The sequence below is a fragment of the Saimiri boliviensis genome, chromosome 6 (genome assembly GCF_048565385.1).
Source record: "Saimiri boliviensis isolate mSaiBol1 chromosome 6, mSaiBol1.pri, whole genome shotgun sequence".
In the NCBI taxonomy this organism is placed as follows: domain Eukaryota; kingdom Metazoa; phylum Chordata; class Mammalia; order Primates; family Cebidae; genus Saimiri; species Saimiri boliviensis.
In genome coordinates, this window is record NC_133454.1 from 116,001,257 (window position 1) to 116,023,245 (window position 21,989).

Genomic DNA, 21,989 nt, shown 5'->3' on the forward strand with positions numbered 1-21,989 from the left:
TTGCAGAAGCGATATTTACCTTCTTGCAATAAAGTGCAGAGAGAGAGACAAAGGTAGCTCTTTCATGATCAGTACTTGAATTTTCTCTCCAGTGTTTCTATATGTCTAGGTAACCTCTTTTTTCTTCTGACAGTTGATGGTTTTCCTTTAATTCTTATCATGCTGAGCATGAAATCTTCAGCAAGTTGGAGGATGCAGCTACTTTAAGAAGATCTGTGTTTCCAGGAAAAGGATGGGGTGGTGGAGAGGGTTAGTGACAGTTTTAAAATTTAAGATAGGCACAGGTGTCACCAAAGTGTCAGGGGTTCTGTCCAGGTCCTGTTGTTCACCGCATAGGAAGCCAATTACTGAGACAAGGAGTATTCCTGGGGAAAAAGGCTTTAATTGGTTGTTGAGCTGGAAGATAGATTAGTCTCAAAACCATCTCCTCAACCAACTGAAATTAGAGATTTATATAGCAGGGAGGAAATGTAACTGTGTGGGAAAACAGGATTTAGGGACAGGTAAGGAAGAGGAGTTGGGCAGTAAGAAACAGGTGGTTGGTTAGGAAAACAGGGAGGGCTGAGGAAGCAATTATGATGAATGTGGGGTCTGATGTCTTATTGTCTGGATGCAATGATTTGGTGAGTTTTAGTTCTGTGATCCTTTTTGGGATATCCGAGGGTTGATGTTTTGAGGAGGGAATTCAGATAAGAATTTAAAATGTAAATTTTAAGTTTTAAGACCAGAAGAGCAAGTTTTATGTTTATCCATGACTATATTAGGTCTATTTCACAGACATTTCCTTAGTATCATTAGGGGAATGAAGGGTGAGTCGGGATATTCTGTCATATGAGGTTATGACTGATAACTGGTTAAGACAAGGGATCTGTTCCCTCTGCACTTGTAGCTTCTCTTATGCAGTTATAGGCAGATAATCATCTAATAGTACGTTTTACTGATGCTCCCCATTTTTTGAAATTTTATTTTGTTTTTTACTTTGAGTCCTCCCTGTAGATTGCAGGGGGACTAGTAGTCCTTAACTAAAAGGATTACACCAAGGTCAGAGAAAGCAAAACTCAGAAGTATGTAAAATGTATAAAGCAAGGGGGAGGAGAAAGTTAAGTTGTCTTCCTAGGTACGACGTCATTGACAGCGGGCAGATGCAATAAATGAGAAAGTAGAGAAGTAGAGAATTTGGTAAGTCTCCAGCCACAACCAAGTCAGTTTCTCCCAATCCTGCTTTAGTTTGTTTTACATCAATTTGTATTACCATTGGGAAAACTGACAAAAAGTATAACCAAGCTCACTGCGAACTCCAAGAAGAAAGCTTTAATTCAAAATATGGACCATACATGCAGACTTCAGGAGGTTCTAATTCTTCTTGGTTTTCTCAAGTGCGATCTTATCTGTGCTGAAAGTGATCAGAGATTTGTTCCAGTTTGAATTAGAAAATAAATGTCTGTTAAATGTTCAATCCCAGCAGCCACAAAAAATGCAAATTTAGATAATTAAGTGATTATTTTCATCTAATAATTGAGATATGTAGTGCCTCGTGATGCTCAAGTTAACAGATATACATATGCTTACAATATGTGGTCAGCAGATTAAATTTGTTTAAGAATTTTGGAACAAAAGTGGGTTAAAAGGGGTAAAGGGTATGCTAAAGGAAAACTTGCAATGGTTCTCCCCCATGCAATTCTCCTTGTCTTTATAGGCAATACTGCACCTGCATTCTCAGTGAACTTGGAATCTATGGAAATACCACACAATATCACAGAATTTTTCATGCTGGGACTCTCACAGAACTCAGAAGTACAGAGAGTTTTCTTTGCGATCTTTCTGATGATCTATGTGGTCACGGTTTGTGGCAACACGCTCATTGTGGTCACTATCACCTCCAGCCCCACCCTGGCTTCCCCCATGTATTTTTTCCTGGCTAACCTATCTTTTATTGATACCTGTTATTCTTCTTCTATGGCTCCTAAACTCATTGCTGACTCCTTGTATAAGGGGAGAACCATCTCTTATGAGGCCTGCATGGCTCAGCTCTTTGGAGCTCATTTTCTGGGAGGTGTTGAGATCATTCTGCTCACAGTGATGGCCTATGACCGCTATGTGGCCATCTGTAAGCCCCTGCACTATACGACCATCATGACCAGGCATCTCTGTGCCATGCTGGTAGGGGTGGCTTGGCTTGGGGGCTTCCTGCATTCATTGATTCAGCTCCTCCTTGTCCTTTGGTTGCCCTTCTGTGGGCCCAATGTGATCAATCACTTTGTCTGTGACTTGTACCCTTTGCTGGAAATTGCCTGCACCAACACATATGCCATCGGTCTGCTGGTGGTTGCCAACAGTGGTGTAATCTGCCTGTTGAACTTCCTCATGCTGGCTGCCTCCTACATTGTCATCCTGTACTCCTTGAGGTCCCACAGCGCAGATGGGAGACGCAAAGCCCTCTCCACCTGCGGAGCCCACGTCACTGTTGTTGTTGTGTTCTTTGTGCCCTGTATATTTACTTATATGCATCCATTTTCTACTTTATCTATAGACAAAAGCATGGCATTGTTTTATGGTATTCTGACACCTATGTTGAATCCACTCATTTATACCCTGAGAAATGAAGAGGTAAAAAATGCTGTAAGAAAGCTCTTTACGTGGTAAGAAATTGCAGGTGGATAACGAGTGGTAATGCAAGAAATAAAAATGACTTTAGTTTTGTAAGTGAAACAGACCAAGTCTTACTTTTTTGTGTCATGTATCGTCGTATTCCATCTTAAGCATGATTTCATCTTCACTGACTTTTTTTTCTTTGAGATGGAGTCTCACTTCATCACCCAGGCTGGTGTGTAGTGGCAAAATGTCAGCTCACTGCAACCTCTGCCTCCCAGGTTCAAGTGATTCTTGTGCCACAGCCTCCCGAGTAGCTGGGATTACAGGCACCAGTCACCACAGCCAGCTAATTTTTGTATTTTTAGTAGAGATGAAGTTTTTCCCATGTTGGCCAGTCTGGTCTTGAACTCCTGGCCTCAAGTCATCTGCCTAGACCTTCCAAAGTGCTGGGATTACAGGTGTGAGTCACCATGCCCAGCCTTCATTGACTTTTGTTGTTTATTATTTTCACTTGAATTGTATAATTTAATTATAATATGAAGTATACATGGTATGAATGATTATTATTCCTATTTTAGAAATCAATAACTCCGTTGACTGATGTGGTTAGTCAATTAATCAAGATTATCTAGTTTTGAAATGCCTAAACGAAATTTTGATCCATCATCTAGATCTTTAAGCAGCGATTCATGTTGACATCATTTGAGCCTGTGTGATAATTAACTGAGTTGTAGAAACATGAGGCAAAATGTTACTTAACACTTAGCTGTATATAGCAGGCTCTTCTGCATCCAGCCTGGATTCTGTTTCTTCTCGTCACTCTGTGTGACATTAGCAATACTGCTGCTACACAATAGCAAAGAGGGTAGGAATTTGGCTCTGGAGACAGAGCATTCTGAATTTGACTCTTATTTTCTTTGTTTTTTACAAGTTCAGGGGTACATGTGCAGGACGTGCAGTTTTGGTATATAGGTAAACATGTGCCATGGTGGTTTGCTGCACCTATCAACCCCTCACCTAGCTATTAAGCCCAGCATGCATTAGCTCTTTTCTCTAAAGCTCTCCCCTCCCAACCCTCCCCTGACAGGCTCCAGTGAGTGTTGTTCCTCTTCCTGTGTCCACCTGTTCTCATTGTTCAGCTCCCACTTATAAGTGAGAATTTGCGGTGTTTGGTTTTCTGTTCCTGCGTTAGTTTGCTGAGGATAATGGCTTCTAGCTCCATCCATGTCCCTGCAAAGGACATGATCTCATTCCTTTTTATGGCTCCGTAGTATCGAATCTTATTTTCTATGCTTACTAGTGGCATGACCTTGAGTAAAGTGATGAGATTTCTACAAACCTCTGATGCTTGTCTTTAAAAGTAAAGATATTTTAGATTCCACATATAAGTGAGATTATGCAGTACTTGTCTGTGTCTGGCTTATTTCACTTAGCATAATGCCTTCCAGGTCTATCTACCTTGCTGCAAATGACAGAATTCTTTCTTTTTTAAGGTGTCACCTATATACCTCAATAAAGCTGGCAAAATAAAAGGTAATGATAATACACATCTGAAAGTGTTATTGGAACAATTATTAATCTCTCCAAAGTTCTTAAGGGAGTTTCTGGCATATGGTAAACTCTCAGCATGCTTATTTGATATTACCATGTCTCCCTCAACCCTTTCCTAACCTTCTATAAAGAAATTGCTTTCTTTTGTTTTTCTACCTCTTTTAGGCTTGAAATACATGCTGCCTTTAGAGTAATTTTTTTTTTTGTCAAGTAATACAACATGGCATATATTTTTATTTTTCCTAAGACTCTTCATTTCAAACTCTGGAATCTAAAACATAGGTCTATTTTCATTCCATCTTTTTCCTGGTTTTACAAACGCTCACCATATCCCTTCCAAAACTTCACCTTTTAAGATTGCAGGCTCCCATAATTTCTATAAAACTTATCCTTGGTTTGACAAATAGTCTGTAATTCCTCCTATTACAACATATTCACTTTTTACACTAAGCAAAACAAACTAGAAATTCATATAAAAAATTTCTCTTTTATAAGAAGAAATATTCAAAATTAATCTCCAAGAGGCCATCATCCTAAGTGAACTAGCACAGGAATGAAAAACCAAAACCGCACATTCTGACTTATAGATGGGAGCTAAACGCTCAATACACATGGCCACAAAGGAGGGGACAACAGACACCAGGGCCTAGTAGATGGTGGAAGGTGGGTGAGGATAGAAAAACCACCCATGGGCTATTATGCCATGCTTATTAGCTGGGTGACGAAATAATCTGTACACCAAAGCCCATGACACCTATTTAACAAACCTGCACATGGACCCCTGAATCTAAAACAAAAGTAAAAATCACAAAAAGCACAAAATTAGTCTCCAAGAAATTAGTTTCCACCACATTTGGGAGATTATCAGGAAATACTCGTCTTATCCCCATAACTCTATGTCCAATAAAAATGACAATTGCCTAATATTTTAGCAAAAGAAATATTGCCTTATTTTACTTTGTCAAATTTTGGGAAGCTAATTAAGAATAGCTAGCTATGACTGAGACCTTGAATTCTGTACCCACTCATTTCTGCTGTTAGATGATAAAAATATTATTTAATTAACTAAGAAATATAAAATCATGTTGAGGATCACTCAAAAATAGCCTGTCTTTTGACCAGCTTGCTATGATTTTATCTCAAAAGGCATTTTAGAAAAGCAAACTATTTTAGTTGTCATTTACAGGTACCCTGATTTTCATTATTAAAATATCAAATAGGAAAAGGACTAATATTAGTGCACCCCTATTTTTATTGTCCAAATTATGAAGAACAACATCCCCATTGTTACAAATATTGCTTATTTTTGAAAAATTTCAACTTGCTAAATTAAATACATGGGTAAATATTCTGAGTTGTTTTCTAGTAATTAAAAATTATTTCTAATCTTGTTTATAACGGTAGTTGTATCATTTATTTTAGAGACCCTATAAAATGTCTTTCCTTCATCATCCGTATTTGTTTTAGAAAGTTTAGAAAATAAGAAAATAAAGATGGTCAACATACATCCTCCAACACACATGTATAAATCCACCTATAAGCCCATTAGAGTCTTATAGGTGACTTATCCTCCTATTCAAGGTCAGTCTTTCCATTGGTCCCCATAACCCCCTCCCATGACATTACCTCCAAGACTCACTATCAACCTTTTGGTAGATATTCTTCTAGTCCTCATCATCTTTTTCTTCTCCTTTTCCTCCCCCTCTTTCTTCTCTTCCTCCCTTTTCGTCTCTATTTCCCTCTCCCTCTATATCCAGTATATCATATGCTATATATGACATTATGTTATATATGGGATAATATTTTATTTCCATACTGATTTGTTTAATCTGATTTTCATATTTCAGTTTATGCCTGTGATGTATATCTGCAGAATGTAAATTTTTTCTGTGACATCAATATGGATGACTGTTTAGTATTTATCGTATAGCTTTACTAAATTTATTTAACTGAACCCCTATTGATGAATTAAGATTGGTTCTAGTTTTTGCTATTATAAAGAACACTACAACAGATATTCTTTTAGCCAAATATTTTTACACATCTAAGAGTGCATCTTTAGGAAAAAAAAACTTAAAAAAAAAGAAAATAAAAAAAACTTAGTAGAGTCACAGTTAGTCAGGAACAAAAGTAGAAAAGAACACTGTCATTCTAGAGGAATAGCTCTTTCATAAGTTAGAAGCAAGAAGACACAGTAGGGTAGTCATCAATTATGGGGTATTTTGGAAGCAAGAGTTGAATCTGGCATGTAAATGATTTCACAATGTGGTGAATGCAACAATAGCGTACGAGCCAGGTATAGGAGATGAGTAAAAGGTGTTCAACACTGTTTGAGTGGATCGAGGAGTATTACATGCAAGAGGCTATATTTCACTAGATTTTGAAGTATGAGTAAAAGGAGTCGGATGAGTCAACTAAAAATGTGAGGAATGAAAAGTGAATTACAGTCACAGAAACAGCATGTGCTTTCAGGATACAGTGTATTGGCCTTGGTCCTGTAAGAAAATGTTAAGCCACTCGAAGCTTTTAACATTAAATTAGGTTTCTACTTTACATGAGTATGAAAATAAATTCCAGATGAAAAAAATCCTAAACTCAAACATTTCTTTTTAAAAATTAATAGAAGACATTATTTGAGACTATATTCATGATCTAGGTCAGAGAAAGCTTTCTGAAATGAAAGATAAAATTTGGATCAATAAATTTGGCCATGTAATAAATAAATTGCTTTTGAATGATAAGAAGACATCATAAACAAGGTCAAAAGATCAGTCACTGCCTGGAAGAAGGTATTTGCAACATGTATAGTAGCCAGAGAATCAGAATATAAAAAGCATTGCTACAGTATAAGAAGAAAAAGTTAAATAACCAATAGACAAATAGGTAAATGTATAAACAAAAAATTTACGGTTTATACAAACATTTTAAATATGCTCAAATTTGGTGGTAATCAGGGAAATGCCAATTATAGTAACAATAAGAATCAATTTTTGGGCCGGGTGCGGTGGCTCACGCCTGTAAACCCAGCACTTTGGGAGGCTGAGGGGGGAGGATCACGAGGCCTGGAGTTCAAGACCAGCCTGACCAACAAACATGGTGAAACACCTTCTCTACTAAAAATATAAAAATTAGCCGGTTGTGGTGGCTTGTGCCTGTAGTCTCAGCTACTCAGGAGGCTTAGACAGGAGAATCGCTTGAACACAGGAGACAGAGGTTGCAGTGAGCTGAGATTGAGCCACTGCACTCCAGCCTGGATGACAGAGTGAGACTTTGTCTCAAGAAAAAACAAAAACAACAACAAAAAGAATCAATTTTCACATATTATCTTGGCAAGTACTAAAACACTTGACAATATCAAGTGTGGACAGAGATGGGAAGCAGCAGCTCTGTCTTACACTGATGGTGGCACAGTCAGCATGGAAAGCTCTTTGATGGTATTTGTTAAAAATAAGTACAAACCATTTGATTCACTCATAGGTATCTATTTAGAGAACACCTAATTTAGGTATTTCTACTTAATACCTAAGAATTTCATGAATTCACACGTGGAAACATGTACAAGGATTTTCACCATAGAATTGTTTGTAATAAAACATAGACGTAATCAACTAGGGGATTGCTTAAGCAACCATGGTGTACAATGGGTTACTGTACAGCAGTTAAAAGAAATGAATTGTATTTTTATTTGTTAATACAGATCAATCTGAAAAACAGTGTTGAGTGTAAAGTAAGTTGAAAATGATGCATCTAGTATAACATTAATAGAAAAAACCACTGAACACCAATAATATTTTCTTTGTGTGTGCATGTGTATGTATTTGTGTGTATGAAGGTAGATAATAGCATTTTTTTTTTTTTTGTCATGAGAAGTAGAAGAGAAGAGGGGTCTTTTACCTCTACTTTTTATATCCTTATTTATTAAGCACAATATATCAGTACATGACTTTTTGTAATTGAAAGTGGAAAGAAACCCCATAAAACAGTTATGTTAGACTTAAAAGTTGTTGTTTATTGATTATAAGAAAACAGGCCTTGTTTTTTCTCTTCTTTGTATTTTTATGTATTTTTTAAACCTATAAATATGACAACTTAAGATTTTTCTTTTTCTTTTTGAGATGGAGTCTCGCTCTTTCCCAGGCTGGAGTGCAGTGGCGTGATCTTGGCTCACTGCAACCTCCACCTCCCAGATTCAAGTGATTCTCCTGCTCAGCCTCCCAAGTAGCTGGGACTACAGACACACGCCACCACACCTGGCTAATGTTTTGTATTTTTAGTAGAGATGGGGTTTCACTGTGTTGGCCAGGATGCTCTCGATCTCCTAACCTCATGATCTGCCTGCCTCGGCCTCCGAAAGTGCTGGGATTACAAGTGTAAGCAACCACGCCCAGACTAGATTTTTCTTTAGATGAAGTCAAAATAAAGATATTGTGCTGGTGTCCCTTTCCTGGTCCCATGGGTTCCCTATACTCTTATTTACACTGCCAATTACTCTGACTTATCCTCCTATTCAAGGGCAGTCTCTCCATTGGTCCCCTTGACCCCCTCCCATGACATTACCTCCAAGATCTCTTCACTTCCCAATTATTGTTTTTTTTTTTTTTTTTTCCCATAACTTCAGCTTAATCTATACACTTGGTTAAGCCTCTGCCAACCTAAAAGGTGGAAACTACACTCTAGGGCTGAATTATTTATTCAGCTTACAAGTAATCTTAGGCAAATAAATTTATCTGATGCTCGGTTTCCTCATCTATAAATAGACATTTTATTCCTTAGGTCATGCCTTTGTCAAAGGAAAGTGTGTAAGAACACAGTGTTCGGCAGGTGATAGTGTTACCAGGGGAAGGGAGGCACTCACTGTTCCCCAACGGATGTGTTTTTTTCCAGGTCCTTGGGCTCTCACAGATGCAAGAATAGGGAGGAGACCCCCCATGATATCGTTCAAGTAAATATCGGACCCAAAGAGTTTTGCAGAAAAGCGACTTATTAGGCAGAGACTGAGAGAGAGAAAGACAAGTAGGGAGAGAGAAAGGGAATTCCCTGCACATTCTAGGAAGGGATCCAGAGGCGGAGTCTGCACAGGTGAGGGGTCTTTTAATCTGGGAGTTACTCCCGCCCATTCAAGTTCTCCCAATGAGAAACGTTCTTCTTAACTTCCTCTGAAGTGATTGATTTATTGACTTTGACATCTGATTGGTTGTTGGACCCTCAGTCCTCCCCCGTAGCTTTTCGCGGGCTTTCTAAACAAAAGCAGCTCACCTGGGCAGTCTACTTCCGGTGGCTGGAAAGTTAGGTGAAGACCCCTAAGCTCCTGGCTGGGACGTGAAAGAAGGCAGCTCAGGGGCGTCGCTGGAAAGTTCTTGCCTTTGAAACCACGCGCTTGTGGACTCGGGAAGAGAAGTTAACACATTCCCTCAATAGGAGCCTGATAAATGTGAGTTTCCTTCCTTGCCAGTGAGAAAAGGATAACAGAAGAAAAAAGGTTAGAAATAATGTAATCCTCTGAATGTTAAGTACTGTGGAAAATATACTGGTCAAGTAAAAAGAGGAGACCTGTGTTTGCGATTTTTATTCTACAACCGATTGTTAGGCGGCCACTGGCAAGCTACTTTAAAAAATCATTTTTTTTTCACTTCTCTTGAATGCTTTTCCCTTAAGTGGAATTTTGTTTTAATGAACAACAGCAAAATGAATGCATACTCGTATAAAAATACTTGCTAATTTTTTCTTTTGTTATTTATCAGAGGAAAGTATCACTGTGTAAGTTATGTGCTGTTCATGTACAGAGTGGTGCAGGTGGAGAAAAAGAGTTATTTTCAAAGAAGTGTCCTGATATGTGTGAATCAAAACATTCATGGTGTTATTATATATTACTGATAAGTCACTAGCTTGTTCTTTGCAGACACATTTTCAGCCTGGTCTTTGAAAACTAGTTCACCTGCAAATTAGTTCAAAAAGTGATATGCACAATAAAATTTATTAAAAAAAAGTCAAAGAATTTCAAGAAAACAATTTGAATGTAAACATAAGAAATTTAAGGCAAATTAACTTGTTTATTTATATTAAGTGGAAGCAGAATAGAATTTGGCAAAGCATGAGGGTTTGGGTTGGACAGGCTTAGACTCAAATTCTATCTAAGCCAAATTTTAGCTAGTTACCTTTGAACACTATAATTAACCTTCTGTCTCTTGGTTTCTTAATTTATGAAATGGGAATATCAAGGTTATTGTGTTTATTGGGCTGCAATGAGAATTATTAACAAATAATAGAAAGAATATAAAATACTTTGCACATAGTAAGCACTCAAAAATAACCATCATAATTTTAAATACTGTATCATTGTTTTGTTGGTACTCACACCTTTCTGTGAGTAGGGTCATAATTATGTTCAAATAATGAAACATTTTAGACAGGTAAATTCTATACTTTAAGGCTTAAAAAAAGTAAGCACAGACTGGGCATGGTGGCTCATGCCTGTAATCCCAGCACTTTGGGAAGCTGAGGATGGTGGATCATGAGGTCAGGAGCTCAAGACCAGCCTGGCCAAGTTGGTGAAACCCCATCTCTACTAAAAACACAAAAATTAGCCAGGCGTGGTGGCATGTGCCTGTAATCCCAGCTACTCGGGAAGGCTGAGGCAGAGAATTGCTTGAACCCAGGAGGTGGAGGCTGTAGTGAGCCGAGATAGCAACCTTACATAGCCTGGGCAACAGAGCGAGACTCCGTCTCAAAAAAAAAAAAAAAGTAAGCACAGAAATAAGGTCACAGATTTGCCACCTTCACGGTGTAGGTCAAAGGATACAAAATTTCAGTTAGATGAGAAGAATGAGTTCGAAAAATCTATCTCACAGCATGGTGACTACAGTAAATAACAGTATCTTGTATTCTTAAAAAATGCTAAGAGGGTAGATTTTAAGTATTTTCACCACAAAAGGATAACTATGTGAGCTAATGCATACGTTAATTAGCTTGATTTAACAATTCTGATGCAGGCAAACCCCCAAATTGGGGCTTTGACCAGCTGCATGATGGGTGCAGTTGTGACTGGTGCTTGGAACCCAAGTCCTGCTGATCTACCTCGTTTGCCCCTCAGAGATTATATAATCCTTAAAGTATTGCAGAAGGGTGGAAGTCCTTGGACTTGCAGTGCAACTAACCCTGAATTGTTAACATAAGAACAACAGGTGTGGTTTATTACTGCACATCCTTCTCCTCGTCCTGTTACTTGTCTGTGTGATTGTGAAACAACAGCTTTAAATCTTCTAGGGGTTCACAAATGTAGGCCATGGTGTTCTTCTCTTGCACCTGCAGGGACTCATGAGAAAATAGGCTTAATTCTACACAGGTGTACTCAACTAGTGACTCCCCAAAGCTTCATAGCAGCAGGGGAGGGGAGTATTTAACAACACCTGATAGGGGGCCTTCCATTTTGGTTGTAATAGATCCTTGGGGGAGCCTTCTTTCCAAGTTTTTAGTAAGACTAAGTCTCCAGATTAAAAAGGGGAGTATTCTTTTCCTTTGGGGAAAGGAGAAATACTTTATTTCCATATTCTTGAAGGGCCTTTTGACACTGGCCTAAGTTGCTAGTAGGAGTGAGCAAGCATTCTAGGTGTCTCCTCATCAAACAGGAAATCTGAAGTTAAAAGGGGCCTCCCATAGGTTATTTATTTATTATTTTTTAAGACAGAGTCTTGCTCTGTCACCAGGCGCCAGGCTGGAGTGCAGTGGCGTAATCTCGGCTCACTGCAATCTCCACCTCCTGGGTTCAAGCAATTCTGCCTCAGCCTCCTGAGTAGCTGGGACTACAGGCGTGCGCCACCACGTCCAGCTAATTTTTGCATTTTTTAGTAGAGACGGGGTTTCACCATGTTGGCCAGGATGGTCTCGATCTTTTGACCTCATGGTCCGCCTGCCTCGGCCTCCCAAAGTACTGGGATTACAGGTGTGAGCCACCGTGCCCGGCCTCCATAGGTTATTTCAAATGGACTAAGTTTCAGAGTCCTCTTGGAGCCCTCCTTATGCACAAGAGGGCTATGGATTGGAGAAAAACTCAGGCCTCTGAGGTCTCCCAACAGAGTTTTGCTAATGTCTTTTTAAAAACATGGTTGGCTCTTTCTACCTTAGCAAAGGATTGAAGCCTCCAAGAGGAATGAAGATGACAGGTAATGCCCAAGGCTGAGGAAACCTGTGGGGTCACCTTAGCTATGAAGGAGGGTCCATTCCACTTTGTATGCTTTTCGGTAATCCAAACCTTCGGATGAAATTCTTTAAGTAAGAATTTGGACTCTTCCACTACTTTTTCTGTCCTTGTGGGAAAAGCTTCTATCCACCTGGTGAAAGTGGCTATAAGTACTAGCAAATATTGTAGTTCTCTGTAAGGTGGTCTGAGTGAAATCTATTTGCTAGTCTTCCCCAGAGTATGTTCCTTGATGTTATAAAGGTTTGAGTCAGTGGCTTCCTGGGTTATGGACACATAGTTCACAGGCCTTGGTGACCCCCTTTTCAGTCTGGAAGAGTCCCTTCTCCAAGAATATTTGGGAAATCAATTTGAAGAGGGAATTTCATCCCAAATGTGAGGAGTTATGAAAATACTTAATGGGCCAGTGCGGTGGCTCATGCCTGTAATCTCAGCACTTTGGGAGGTTGAGGTGGGTGGATTACCTGAGGTCAGGGGTTCGAGACTAGCCTGGGCAACATGGTCAAACCCCTGTCTCTACTAAAAATACAAAATTAGCCAGGCGTGGTGGCGTGTGCCTGCAGTCCCAGCTATTTGGGAGGCTGAGGCAGGAGAATCGCTTGAACCTGGGAGGTGGAGGTTGCAGTGAGCCGAGATCGTGCCACTGTACTCCAGCCTGGGCAACCAAAGCAAAACCAAAGAAATGAAAAGAAGAAAATATTTAATGATTTTCCATTGCTTAGCCTTAGGGAGAAAGTTTATTGTTTTCTAGCAACTACCATGAGGGACCATTTTGTAAGCCTTTCTGTTCTGTTCATTTAATTTCCTCAGGTGTATAGTATGGTTCTGCTGACATAGGTGGAGTTTCAGGCATTAGTGCAGTGACCAGTGGTCCTGATCTTCTTGTAGCGGTAGCCTTGGTGGCTCTGTCTGCCAGAGCATCTCCTCTAACAACAGACGTGTCTCCCTTTTTGTGTACCCTACAATGAATAATGCTGTTTCTTTTGGAAGTTGGACAGTTTCTAAAAGTTCCAGGATCTCAGAGTGATGTTTTATGGGGAGCCCCCTTAGCTGTTAAGAGTCCTCTTTCTTTCTACAAGGCAGCATGAGCGTGGAGAATCAGGAACCCATATTTAGAATCAGTAATATATTGACTCTTAAGTCTTTTCCTAGTTGGAAGGCTCTGATTAGAGCGATTAATTCCACTTTTTGAGCAGAAGTCTGGGGAAGTAATGCTTTGGCCTTAGTAACTTCTTATTGGCTAACCATAGCATTACCTGCCTTCTTTACTACTCCCTTATGAATAAAGCTACTCCTGTCTACAGGTCACAAAACAGCAAAGCTATCAGGAGCTCATCTTTAAGGTCAGATCTGCTAGAGTAGGTCTGTTCATGGTTTTCATATAGGAGTGGATGATTTGGGGATCCGTTTCTTGGGATGTGGAGTCTGGGAACAGGGTAGCAGGGTTTAAAACTTAACATACCTTAGGGGTAACATCTGGGGGTGTCGAGCAGCAGGGCCTGATATTTAAGCTGGTTTCCTATTAGCCATCGATGTCCTTTTGCCTCTAGAACCTCCTGTACTTGATGGGGAGGTCATAACATTTAACGGGTGCTCCATGGTAAACCTACTGGCTTCTTCTGCCAATAAAGTGGTGGTGGCCATAGCTTGTAAGAATGCTGGCCATTCAGCTACCACCTGTTCCAGCTCTTTAGAGAAACCTCTGGTCTAGGATTATTCCTGAGACTTTGAGTTAGAACACCCAAAGTTGTCCCTTGTTCTTCAGCCACATAGAGGGTGAAAGTTTTTTTCTAAGTTTGTCAGTCCCAAAGTAGGGGCTATGCCCATCTCTTCTTTTAAGGTTAGGAATGCCTGTTGGCAGGTTCCATCCCAGTTCAAAGGTTCATGATCATTCCCTTTTAGAGCTTCATAGAGTGGTTTTGCTATGAGCCCAAACCTAGGAATGCAAATCCAGCATAATCCAGCCTGGGTAATAAGAGCAAAACTCCATCTCAAACAAACAAACAAAGAATGAATTCATGTCCTACTGTTATTTGCATGTATTTATGAAATAGACACTCATAGGAAATTACGACAATGCATTTATTTTCAAAAAGGCATTATATGTGAGATGCAACCTGATATAATGTCCTAAGAACACAAAAAATATCTGCATCTGGTGATATGTAACTCCATGGGTTAGAAATGTCCTGAAAACATGTTTCTGAGCTCACCCACAGGAACCACAGGCTCAGTACAGGGACATATCTTTTGGTCCCTGACACTGACTCTCCTTTCTCCTTCTTTCAGAGGACCAAACCAGGACGGGATCTGTCATTAATCAGAGCTTTTAAACTTAGTTCTGCTCAGGCATCTCACAGTGGCTCCCACTAGCTCCCTCATTTGTAACTGCAGAGACATTTAAGAGTATTTTCATCTCCGAAGAGAAAGTAGGTGATGGGATAGTCTTTAATTTCCAAAGACCTGGTCCCTGGCTCCAGTGAACATCCTAGGTGAGAAAACAACCTACCGTTGTTCTGTCCGTATGCGTAAATGGATGACATTAATGATAGGTTTTAAAATACAGTGGTCTGAGACAGACATTGAATCCTGCTGTGACTATGATTACTGAAGAAGGGTAGTGATGTTCTTGTCATCCTTTGTCAGGAACTGCAGTCTGCGGCACACCTTAGTCCCTGGAGCCACCCCGGAGGGGTATTCAGTGTTGGAACAATTTTCACAACTTTTCAGCTGACTCAGGGTTTCAATTTAAATCATTTAATTATCATTATTGAAAAAAAAACATGCAATGCTATTTTCCTTGTACGGATGAAAAAACAGGTAGAGAGGTGAAACAATTTGCCTACATTTATAAGGCTAATTAATTCTGGAGACCAGATGATAAATCAGGTCTTTTTGATCCAAGGCTCTTAATCCCTAACTTGAAAGCATCTGACTAAATCTGAATCTTTTAGCATTTCATTACATTCATGGCATGGACTCTTTTCTATAATCTACATTTGTCATCATTGTCATCCAGTTTCATGACACAAACTTATTTCTACATCACTGGCAATTTCCTATTACAGCTGTTTTGTTTACAGAGCTTTCTTTTCCTTTGCTGGCATCTAGATCCAGATTTTTTTTTTTTGCCTTTATTGTTACTTTTATCAGTTATATTTATCAATCATATTTCTTTTGCTCCAGCCAATAATACTTTCAATTCTTGCTGGATGCAGTGGCTCACACCTGTAATCCAGGCACTTTGTAAGACTGAGGTGAGCTGATCACCTGAGTTCGGGAGTTTGAGACCAGCCTGGCCAACACGGTGAAACCCCGTCTCTACTAAAAATACAAAATTAGCTGAGTGTGGTGGGGTGGGCCTGTAATCCCAGCTACTTGGGAGGCTGAGGCACAAGAATTGCTTGAACCCAGGAGGCAGAGGTGGCAGTGCGCTGAGATCGTGCCGCTGTACTCCAGCCTGGGAGACAGAGGGAGACTCTGTCTCCAAAACCAAAAACAAACAAACAACTTTCCATTCTTTTTGTAGCTGATTGTATACTATAGGGAGTGGAGATAAAATTTTTTAAAAGTAAGTTTTTGGTTAGGTACAGTGGCTCATGCCTGTAATCCCAGCACTTTGGGAGGCTGAGGTGGGCAGATCACCTGAGGTCAGGAGTTTGAGACCAGCCTGGCCAACATGGAGAAATCCTGTCTCTACTAAAAATACAAAAATTAGCCCGGTGTGATGGTGGGCGCCTATAATCCTAGCTACTCAGGATGCTGAGGCAGGGAGAATTGCTTGAACCCGGGAGGTGGAGGTTGCAGTGAGCCGAGATTGTGCCATTGCACTCCAGCCTGGGTAACAAAGCAAGACTCTGTCTCAAAAAAAAAAAAAAAAAGTTAAGCTTTCATGAAAATGCTCTGTTTTTAGTCCTTTCATATATAGTTGCCCTTGTGAGTTCTTTCCTCCGTAAATAGTATTGAAAATTATATTTTATGGCCGGGCACAGGCATGGTGGCTCATGCTTATAATCCCAGCACTTTGAGAGGCCTAGGCGGGTGGATCACGAGCTCAAGAGATTGAGACCCTCCTGGCTAATACGGTTAAACCTCATATCTACTAAAAATACAAAAAAATTTATCTGGGGTGACACACACCTGTAGTCCCAGCTACTCAAGAGGCTGAGGCAGGAGAATAGCTTAAATCCGGGAGGTGGAGGTTGTGGTGAACTGAAGTTGCTCCATTGCATTCCACCCTGAGGTACAAGAGTGAAATGCTGTTTCAAAAAAAAAAAAATTATATTTTATGAGTGTATTGACATAAAGATAAATATAATCCAGTTGGGCTTAGTTTATATTCATTTTCTTCTTCTTTTAAAGAAATTAAGCATTTCAGGGGCCCCTAAAATATCATGGGCTGTTGGGACTACTATTGTCCCTTAATGAATATGTCAGCCCAGTTTACTATATGTGCTTCTAATAAAAATTGATGGAGACAAGATAATTGACTGTTCCAAGTTTAATCAATCAAGAATAAGAATAAATCTCTATAAAATATTACCAGATATTCTTGCCTAAATGTTTATATCACACGACTTATTTATCATCAGTTTTCATTATTTGCTTCCAGAGTTGCTTAATGACATTTTTCACTTCTTCATTTCTGAGCGCGTAGATTAAAGGGTTCAACATAGGTGTAAATAGGGTGCAAAACACAGTCACAGCTTTGTCAGTGGGGAAGGAGGTTAGAGGTCTTAGATACAGGTATGAACAAGGGACAAAGAATAAGATGACAACGATGATATGAGAGGCACATGTAGACAGAGCTTTGCGATGCCCTTCAGAGCTGTGAGTCCTCAGGGAGCACAGGATGATGACATAGGAAGCAACCAGCATGGAAAAAATGAGGAAACACAGTGACCCACTGTTGGCAGCGATCAGAGGCCCCAAGGTGTGGGTGTCTGTGCAGGCCAGCTCCAGAAGAGGTACTAAATCACACATAAAATGGTCAATGACATTAGGGCCACAGAATGGTAACCGGGCTATGAACAAAACCTGGATGCCTCCATGCACAAATCCCAGAATCACAGCCACCCCCAACAAGAATCCACACATAGGTCCACTCATGATGGTTGCATAGTGCAAGGGCTTACAGATGGCCACATAGCGGTCATAGGCCATGACACTTAATAAGATGATCTCAGCTGCTGCAAAGAAATGTTCTGTGAAGAGCTGAGTCATGCAGCCATTGAAGGATATGGTGTTGTTTTCAGAGATAAAGTCAAAGATCATTTTGGGGGCTATGGAAGAAGAGTAGAGACTATCTATAATGGATAAATAGGACAGGAAAAAGTACATGGGAGAAGCCAGGGCTGGGCTGATGAGGATGATCACTGAGATGAGCAGGTTACCTGCCAATGTGATCAAGTAGGTGATTAAAAACGTAACAAACAAGAATTTTTGCAGTTCTGGATTGTGCGTGAGGCCCAGCAGGATGAATTCTGTTACATTGTTCATCTTCTTCGTAGGTGTAGCTCAGGTTGTGGGTGTAGCTCAGGTTGTGGGTGTATGGCCCATCTGAAAAAAAAAATAGCATTTCTGAATGATAGTATTTTAAATTCAATACTAAAATATTTCATTACCTCTTTAGTCTTGGTTTTTGGGGGTGATGGAGCTACATTGCCACCCACCTCTGCTGTTTTGCAGAGAGTTGTAAAGAAGAACAGAAGATTAGATTTCTCCTAATTCGTAGTAAGGAAATAGTGACACTGTCTTACAAGTACCACAATAAAACACGGTCTTGTTATAAATGTTGACTTCCAGACTTCCTTTCTGGCTCTAAAGTTTCACTTATGTCTGTCTTTCATTTTGGGGGAGGAGAAATCTTATCAATAACAATTGTTTTGAAATTATACTTTCTGTTGTTACGGTTATTTGTAGGTATATGAACCCAGTGTGTGTATTAGATACTAATTTGCATAATATATACTAAAGTGCAAAGCCTTACTAAATCAAAGCTAGCTGTGTTCTGTGATCTATTATCCTTTTCTATCATATAAACACACATGTACACAGATGGAGACAGAGCCGCAAATGGAGATATTTTTCTTTTGGAATGCCAAGTAACTATCATCATAACAGCTCATTGAGCATAATTCATTCAGCATCCCCGAATGCTGCATCCTATCCCATTTTTTTTCATGCTCACTCCTTCTGCATCTTTGATTGTGGCTATGTAAATGGTGTGAAGTTATAAAATTTAATATTTCATAAATAAGTTTTCCTCACAGTTGACTTCTATCACATATAGAATTATACACCAGATTAGATATATTTCTCTGTTCACATCTTACAAATGGAATTAAATGAGTCATGATGACGTGCTTGAGTTTTCTATTGGCAAGACAGAAATGTCAGGGTCACCTGAGATAAAGCAATTTTCTCTTTTGGCATAAGTTCAGTCAGTTAAGATGAACTTGTAGTTTTCATTGCTAACGGATAAACAACTGGAAATTTCTATTGCTAACGGAAAACATTGGATATATATATATGTAAGAATGTAGATACTTTTGAATAATCTAGACAGAGTTTCAAGAGTAAGTACATGTCGTTACAAAAGAGTATAAGATATTTTATTTCTTCTCCTCCCCCTTTTCTCCTTCTTTCCCTAATCCCTGGCAAAAATATAACCACAAAGTTTACCTCACAAATTTCTAGAAACAGAAGTCAGTCAGCATCGTGACCTCTCAGCTTCATTAAAGGTGAGTAAAAATGCCTTCGGTTTTCAGGAAAACTCGGTCACTAAGTTGCTTCCTCTTTATTCATGGCTTCTGTAGATGGTGACTATATGGTTAACCATTCTCAATGGATTTAATTCACAAATTCTAACCTCAATGTGGCAATATGGAACTCACAAAAAGGGGAAAAGCATTTCAAGCCATGACAAACTGAAATCTACAGAATCAGTGTATTTAGCAAGACATAAATGTTAACCAGGATGTTTTACAAGTGACTTCAGTAGTTTTTAGCACATCGGGTCTGGCAACATTATGCGTAAGCTTTTCTACTGATATTTTTATGTTGCTGTGTCCAAATTTGTTTTCAGAGAAAAATACTAAACTTCAAGTCAGGTATGTAATGACAAAAACTACTTCACTGAAAACAAATTGGCTCAAACAAGTTAATCTGCTTAAAATTTGGGAAAAAAGATTTAGTTTTCACTGACCAGGATGTGTTGATTATGGATTCCTCCATTTTTAGATTGAGTGCAGTCACTGCTTTCCTCCCCTCTAGGCATCGAACATGGCCACAAATAGACTCCATGAGCTGACAAGTGGGACATTGAATTCTCTAGATGGCTCTCCCAATTCTGACATTTTAGTTTATTTTGCTTTCCATTGTCAGTCTGACTTTACCAAGAAAACAAGCTGTTTCAGTTAGAAACCTTCAGTATCTCTAGGATTTAGTTACTTACTTTCTGGGTTTCTTACGAATGTATAAGCCAATCTTCAAAATATCTATTTTTCAGATCTCTTAGGATGGTATTCAATCCAAATTAAAAACTAGGAATAATGTAAAATTCTTCAAATCTGGAAAATGCAACTATAAAATGAATAAGTGAATCAAATCCACTTGATTGGGTATTGTTTTCTCAAATCTATTCTGATGAGTCCTTGAGTCCCTGAAAAATGTGGTGAGAGAATTCCTTTTATTTCTGATTCAAGTTCTTCTTTCAACTCTGTTTCCCTAGAAACCCACTAAGCTCAGGAGTGGTGTCTCCCAAACAGATCTTCATCTTTTTGGTGAAGATCTTCATCTTTTTGCCTCTGCTGCTGTCATTTGCTCACAGGCCCTTCTTTGTAATTCTTTCTTCATTGGCTCTAGAGAAATATTTAAATAGACTTTCATAGACTGCAGGATTTGGCAATGCATTGACCTTTCAAGTACCCAGAGGATTAGTAATTGGCCTTGTTGGAATATTTGGAAAGCGATAGTCAGGTCCTTCATTTACTCTCACTGGCACCCACAAACATCATTAGTGGCTATTTTTAGAAATGCAGTTGAACTTGGGTTAAAGAGATGTCTGTGGCTATTGTTTAGGATAAGATTTGGAACCCTTCATTATAGGGCTGTTTTGCTAACTGTGGCATTGCTGAGCCTAGCCTAGGATATGGGGTAGTTTTAGGCAGAGGTCAGAGTTTAGAGAATAAATTTCTTTCTGAACCCATATCTAGTCTAAATGGTATGGTTTCTCTGGAGAATGGGGAAGACAGTATTCAAGGTCATGTGTCTGATTACCCTGGGAGATTGTGAGATTTTTATTAATGACTGACTGAGGGAACTTACATGGCAGGATTTTCAACTACCAAAGATTGGGTAATTTCAAGTAACAGAGATATCAACTTTCTGTAGGATGATTCCTAGATGACATGTTCTCATGATGAATTCAAAAGTATATATGTTTTCTTTCTACCCCACAAAGAGGGAATGGTGTGACTTGGAGCAGGTACCATGCTTTCCCACATTGCCACATGTACCTCAAAACCTAAAATGCAAAAAAAAAAAAAAAAAAAAATCGAAGAAGGAGAATCAATCACACTTAGCCAAGCACTCATATATGATGACATCCAGAGGTGTAGAATAGAGACTCTAGAAGAAGGCTCCACTACTATCTTCTCTCCTTCAGCTTCTGAAGCGATGAAGAACTGCCTGTAGTTTTACATGGAATCACATTTCCTGCTCTCAACTTTTGCTTTTAAAACAAACTTACACTTCCCAAAGTCCAGGACCAGGAAACAAAAGCAAAACTTTCCTCTATTCTCAATAGAATGGGAGCCTTCTAGACTGGCTTAGAGCCTGGAGCTAGCATGGTGCTGGGGCAGGAATGGGCCCTGATTCTACAAAGACTAATCTGGAGTCTGGGATTGCAGGGGCTGGCCTGGTGCCTGGAGTCATGAGGTTCTGGAGTATGGAGCTGTGGGGATCTGCTTAAAACTTGGGTCTTCAGGGGCCAGCCTGGAGACTGGGTGTATAAGTGCTGGTCTGAGTGTTGAGTTCATGATGGATGGATGGGTCCTAGGGCCTCAGGTACTAGGCTGAAATGAGTTCATAGTAGCAATCCTAGAGCCTGGGTCCAGTGGGCATGGCCCAGTGGTGGGGTTTATTGGGATGGGCCTGGACCCTGGGTATTCAAGAAGCCCTGAGTCCTAGGTCTGCCAAAGTATGGGGATGCTGGGGTCAACCTGATGGGTGGGGCCACAGGGACCAGCCTCATACTGCATAAGCCTGGAGACTGTGTCTGCGAGTGCTAGCCTGGTATCTGAGGTCAGGGGTGCTGAGCTAGTGCTGGAGTGGGCCTGAAGACTGGGGCTGTGTGGGCCCACCTTGCTCTCAGCTGGTCTGGAATCTGGTGCAGAGCTGGAAACTCAGTCACAAGGGCTGACCTGGTACTGGGCAGGCCTGGAACCTGGACCTCAGGATCAACTTGGAGTCTGGATCTGTGGATGTGGACCTTATGACTAAGGCTACGGGGCCTGCCTCATGCTGGAGTAGACCTGAAACCTGGAGCTACTGGAGTTGCCTTGGCAATGTTGCGGATCCAGAGACCAAGTCAGCAGGGGAGTCCTGGAACCTGGGGCCATGGGGTACTGGCCAGTGCTGGATTTTACTG

General features: G+C 40.0%; 2 protein-coding genes across 2 annotated transcripts; one reads left to right on the forward strand and one right to left on the reverse strand.

Annotated features, from left to right (window-relative positions):
* The first annotated feature begins 1,651 nt into the window (after positions 1 to 1,651).
* Positions 1,652 to 2,668, forward strand: OR4C3 (olfactory receptor family 4 subfamily C member 3). The gene has a single exon (XM_003920077.4). The coding sequence runs from the start codon at positions 1,660 to 1,662 to the stop codon at positions 2,641 to 2,643; it is 984 nt and encodes a 327-aa protein (XP_003920126.2). The 5' UTR covers positions 1,652 to 1,659; the 3' UTR covers positions 2,644 to 2,668.
* Positions 2,669 to 16,915: 14,247 nt separating this feature from the next.
* On the reverse strand, positions 16,916 to 17,836 carry LOC101033620 (olfactory receptor 4C45). The gene has a single exon (XM_003920078.2). It carries the CDS (start codon positions 17,834 to 17,836, stop codon positions 16,916 to 16,918), a length of 921 nt encoding a protein of 306 aa, XP_003920127.2.
* Between the last annotated feature and the right edge of the window lie 4,153 nt (positions 17,837 to 21,989).

Excerpts from the sequence above, each read along its gene's own strand:
- LOC101033620 (XM_003920078.2), bottom strand. The coding sequence starts at position 17,836 with ATGAACAATGTAACAGAATTCATCCTGCTGGGCCTCACGCACAATCCA.
- OR4C3 (XM_003920077.4), top strand. The coding sequence starts at position 1,660 with ATGGTTCTCCCCCATGCAATTCTCCTTGTCTTTATAGGCAATACTGCA.